Source organism: Helobdella robusta (genome assembly GCF_000326865.2).
Source record: "Helobdella robusta unplaced genomic scaffold HELROscaffold_28, whole genome shotgun sequence".
Lineage (NCBI taxonomy): Eukaryota > Metazoa > Annelida > Clitellata > Rhynchobdellida > Glossiphoniidae > Helobdella > Helobdella robusta.
The window spans coordinates 2,327,876-2,333,178 of record NW_008704435.1 but is presented as its reverse complement, the minus strand read 5'-3'; the positions used below and the strand labels follow the sequence as shown (position 1 = coordinate 2,333,178).

Below are 5,303 nucleotides of genomic sequence, written 5' to 3'. Positions count from 1 at the left end.
ATACATACATACATACAATGTCTTCCTATACCAAATACCTTAATACTTCGGCATTTACATTGCTTAATGAAATGAAATCAACATTTTAAAATTGAAAATAAATTCACGTTTGAGTATTCAAGTTTTATTATGAGTGTAAACGCCAGCAATTATTCCTCCACTTTTTCCATCTTCTTCCTTCCCCACTCACTAACAACAACCTGTTAATGGATGTTACAATCACACACACACACACACGCACACAAAAACTCGCACACGCACGCACACATACACAACACAAAACAACATTTGTAGATCGCTTCGGGACATGTATTGTATTTATAGGCATTGAATTTGAATGTTCATGTCTTTCTGTTTGTTTGTTTGTGTGACATAACTAAACAATGTTCACTTTTATTATAGTTGTTTGCATAAATACAAAACAAACACACACACAGACACACACGCACAGACAGACACAACACGCACACACATACAGTCAACTCACACACACATATGTGCATACACACACGTACAGACACAAACAGAAACACACACACACACACACACATATATATATATATCGTTTATCTATGTGTTAATAAAATTATTTGTTTAGTTTTATAAACACACATATCGATGTGGCATGAACGTATACACACAAATAACCAGTAATTTTATGACTTATGTGGTTTGTTTGTGTGTGTGTCTGTTTGGATATCATGATTGTTGTCATATCATATGCATTAGTATACTGTTGATGTTAACTCTGAGACTATGTTTCACATTTTCAAATGTGCCTCCTCTCCATTGTTGGGAAACTTTCAAACGTTCAATACACTGTTCATTAGCGTAGACGTGCTAACGAAAGTAGCAAAATACATTTTGTTATCCGGCTTATAATGTTATGTAAGTTTGAGCTGATTCCATACACTACACTACACACACACACACACACACACACCTTTAGAACGTAATTTTTCAACTAAAAGCAAGCTATAATACAAACGCAGCGCTAAGCTTGGTTAGTCTAGTTTTCAAATTAACAGCTCAACTCATTGTAAAAAAATCAAATTAACAACTCGACAATACATTACGTTAAATTACACACGTGTTAACGAGTTTGTGTACAAATGCTAAGTAGCAAACAAACCAACCGACACATGTGTGTGTTGTGTGTACTTTGTTAAAGGAATTGCTAGTTGAATGTATTTGCATTGAAATCAATTTTTATTGTTTAAGCACTTAGTGTGTTGTTGTTGGTCTAGCCTATTCTTATGTATTAGAGGTTAACTTGTTCTTAGACTAATTCATTTTATTGACATTATTTAGCATTTATTTTCCGTATTAAAGATAATTAGCTATTGCTATACGTATTTATTTTCCAAAAGACACTATCTTAAGACACTCTGCCTTCAAACCTGGCTTCTGTAACATCAAAACCAGGAACTTTTAACCATTAAACCATCTCGTCTAATTTCCATAAATGTGAAGTACTTTTTCTTGCCTCATTCAGCATAGCCAATTTTTTAATTTTATTTTTAAGACATAGAAACCGAAAGACACGTGTAAAATATTAAGTATATATTCAGTATAAAAGACATACATACCATAGGAATATAAACGTTTGTGCCTCGAAATATAATATGTAGCAGCAGCATGTATCAATATTCTTCTGTTTTTAAAATGCACAACTTAAACAATTAAAATAGCAAATATACAAACCATTTAAATATACTTCTTCTCATTATATACTCACACACACACATATAAACATGTGTGTCTGTGTGTACACAGTTATGTATGTATGTGTTTTCATATAAAAATTCATCATCTAGAATGCCATTATATAAAATCGATGAATTTAAAATATATAAGGCTTAACAAGAACAATTAAAAATATTAATACAATAAAAAATACAAAAACGTGGAAAAATAAAAAGAAGTCTTTTCAATTGTTTTTCTTTTTCATTCATTTATAGGCACTAAATACAATTTCATTCTGGAATTAAAATTGCATATCAGATACAAATTTGCATATAAATTAATGCATAGACATAAATTATGTTAATTTCGAAATCAGCTTTCAGAAATTAGTAGGAACAAACTGGTGGATTGATGACGATTAGTGATGGATTGATAAAAGAATTGATGGCTGGGTTAGTGTTTTTTTTTCAATGGTTTTGAATGACTACACATATAGTAGGAATGAAAAAATTACAAAATAGAAACGAATAAAAAATTATTTTTTTTATATAAAATTATACAAACATTTTTTCTAGTTTATTCAAATGAAATATTTAAATGTGAAATGTTACCAATTTTGGTAGGCACATAGGTAAAAAATATTTTTTATAAAAAAAAAAAATAAAAGAAAAAATACACAAACATTATAAACAACAGATAGGAATACATTGTTTACCATTAAAACTCCAAAGAGTAATATTCATTTCATGGAAAAAATTCATTTAAAAAAAGCCTCAAAACATTTCTAGATTTAAATGTTAATCAGCAACACAATACATCCTCAGTTGGTACATATCATTTCTATTTAAAACATTGGAAGGCACATAGGTGCACTTGCAGCAGAATATTTACCACAAATTAAACTCCTCAAATTCAAATATACAGATAAAATTATGGAGAATTATATATACAATGTTTAAATTGTTCTTTCTATACACATATATATATAATATATATATATATACATATAGTTAGTTTGCATGCACATGAGAATGTACATAAATATCTGTTTGATTTACAATATATATATATATATATATATATATATATATATATATATATATAGATAAATGCAAAGAAAAAGTTTAAAAAATTAAGACAAGTTCCATTTACATATATATGCAAGTCAAAAAAAGAAAGTATATGTATATATATATATATATATATATATACACACACACAAGTGCATGACCAGAAATAAAATGAGTGAATGAGATCAGAGGAACCACTGTTTGTAATAAGCATCAAGTATTAAGAATTATTGAAACACAAGACAGGCAGACAGACAGACCCTCAGCTGATAAAACATTACACAGCCAACATCATCAATGTCATTTAATCATTACAACAATGTCTTTACCACCATCCTACCTTAGCTCACAGCCTTCTTCAAATTCAAATTATCCAAATCAGGTCACAATCAGTATTATTTCATCTCCAAATGTAATGACTCTACAATACATTACTTCACATTACTATATTGTTGTTCATCATCATAAATGTTTCATCATCATAAATGTTTCATCATCATGTCATCATTCTGTTCTGCAATCATCAGCATAGCAACCAAAGACAATCAACACCACTTTTAAACAGCTGACTGATGACCAATATTCAATTAGCACAATAATATAATACAATTACATCATATGATGGAAAAAATTTAATACAAATTCATTTGCATTACTTACAAAACAGAAGAAATTCTATGCTATTACAAACAAACGATGATGAACACCTACCCACATCGCCACCACCTATTAAGACTGCTGTGACTACTGGCTATCATCATTGTCGCAAATGGACACACCAAAACTACTTCTAACGGGCCCAACATTGTCCTGACTGCGATTGCCGGTCTTGCGTGTGAGTGGGGGCACATAAAACCTCTCCCCAGTGTTGTAGGGGCAGTACTTAATGGTGTGGGCAGCCTTGCCAGTGGCCCCACAAATCGGACATGTGTAGATGTAGAGTATCGGGCATGTCACTTGACCTTTTTCGTCCTTAACTAAATGTGAGTTAGCGACGCACTCAGGTTCTTTGTTGTTGCGACAGAAAACGCAGACAAGTGCGGGCTCGCCAGATTTGCCTTTAGTTTTATGCTTCGTTCTCTGGTGAAGACGTTCTCTTTCTTTGAGAATTTCAAGAATGTTGACTGACGATAGCATGGTATCAAATATTTGCTGTACTCCAGATATAGGAGTGGATGAATGTGACTCAAGGCCAGAATCATTTGAGACTGAAGGTACCGAAGATTTGTTGTTGTTCATACCTCTGAACAGTCTGTCCAACTCATCCAACTCTGCATCCTGCCCATTTTTTTCAAACTCCTTCCAAACTGACTTGCCTTCGCCATCTTCCTGGGACGGTTCATCAGATTCTGGAGACTGAAAAAGTTTTTAAAGTATTGAAAACTAAGTAGAAGTAGAGTCCGTGTGCACAACTGTGCAGTTTGTGTGCACTACTTTAAAATTATTTTTGAAGGTGATATTCAAGTCTAAATTTGAATTGAATATTTACAGAACTATCAGAAAATTAATCATTATTTTAAAAATAGAAAATAAAATAAAAAAGAAATTTAAAAAGGTGACAACTCACATCTGGACGAAGAAAGAGCCTCTCAATGTCATAGTTGAGGTGGGGTGCATAGAAATTCCCCAAAGTCCTAAGCCCTAATTCATCTGAATCGACTGGCAAGCTCAAACTCAAACCACGTGAACTTGTGGATGACATTTTTAATGTTTGTTTGCGAATGTTTGAAACTAAATTACAATTAATACAAATTGACAACAATTTGAAATAAATTACAAAATTTCCTTCGACTGAACTTAATGAATCTCTTCTCAATTGACTTTCTTACTTTCTTTCACGGTAAAATAAATAACAACTAATAAAAAAAACTTTGCCGCAAATAATCTTGAAATGCATAGAATGGCGGGCTTTTATATCCATTGTGAGACTACAAGCTGAACAATGATACGTCAATCAACGAGAAAGGCGGGACTAACTTTATAAGGAAGCCTATTATATGTTAATGAGTTTAAGCGCGCGCTCTACATGAAAGAGCGGGAAGAAGCACATGGGTTTCTGTGATTACGTCACACAAAGAATTTATTATCAACTATTTTGAGGTTTTTTTCCTGAATTATTTTACTGTTTTTGATTATTATTTTACTATTTTTATTATTTTACACAAACAGACACACTCACACATACACGGGCGATCTCCGGTTTTGTGAAATACATTATTCTTCCGAACAAAAAAACAGGAAATATGATGACGAAGAGTCAGTCAGTCGGAAAAGTGATGACGAGAATGTACGAACAGAAAGGCAGAGAATGTGAATGTAAAAATTCGCCCTCATATGGTGTTAATTACCTAAATGGTTTTCTTGCGAAGTAAATCTCTTCAAGCTCAAAGTCTGTTTTAATAAAAATGAGTGGTTGAGTATTTCAAATCAAATGCACACACACTTATGTGTGTAAATATAAATGTGTGATTGTGTATGAGCGCGTGAATGTACACGTGTGTGTGTGTTTGTTTCTAAATTCACACAAGGTATGTGTGCAGATTGGCA

At 32.1% G+C, this 5,303-nt stretch overlaps 1 protein-coding gene across 1 annotated transcript; it reads right to left on the bottom strand.

Moving 5' to 3' along the window:
• Window positions 1-1,556: 1,556 nt before the first annotated feature.
• Window positions 1,557-4,629, bottom strand: HELRODRAFT_185675 (hypothetical protein). Its single transcript, XM_009020672.1, has 3 exons — window positions 4,324-4,629; window positions 2,770-4,112; window positions 1,557-2,748 (listed from the first exon to the last, which is right to left on the bottom strand). The coding sequence occupies exons 1-2, from the start codon at window positions 4,456-4,458 to the stop codon at window positions 3,501-3,503; spliced, it is 747 nt and encodes a 248-aa protein (XP_009018920.1). The 5' UTR covers window positions 4,459-4,629; the 3' UTR covers window positions 1,557-2,748; window positions 2,770-3,500.
• Window positions 4,630-5,303: the final 674 nt, after the last annotated feature.

Coding starts and splice junctions, on each gene's coding strand:
- HELRODRAFT_185675 (XM_009020672.1), bottom strand. CDS start 4,458: ATGTCATCCACAAGTTCACGTGGTTTGAGTTTGAGCTTGCCAGTCGAT. Junction 4,113..4,323: donor GGCTCTTTCTTCGTCCAGAT/GTGAGTTGTCAC, acceptor AAACTTTTTCAG/TCTCCAGAATCTGATGAACC.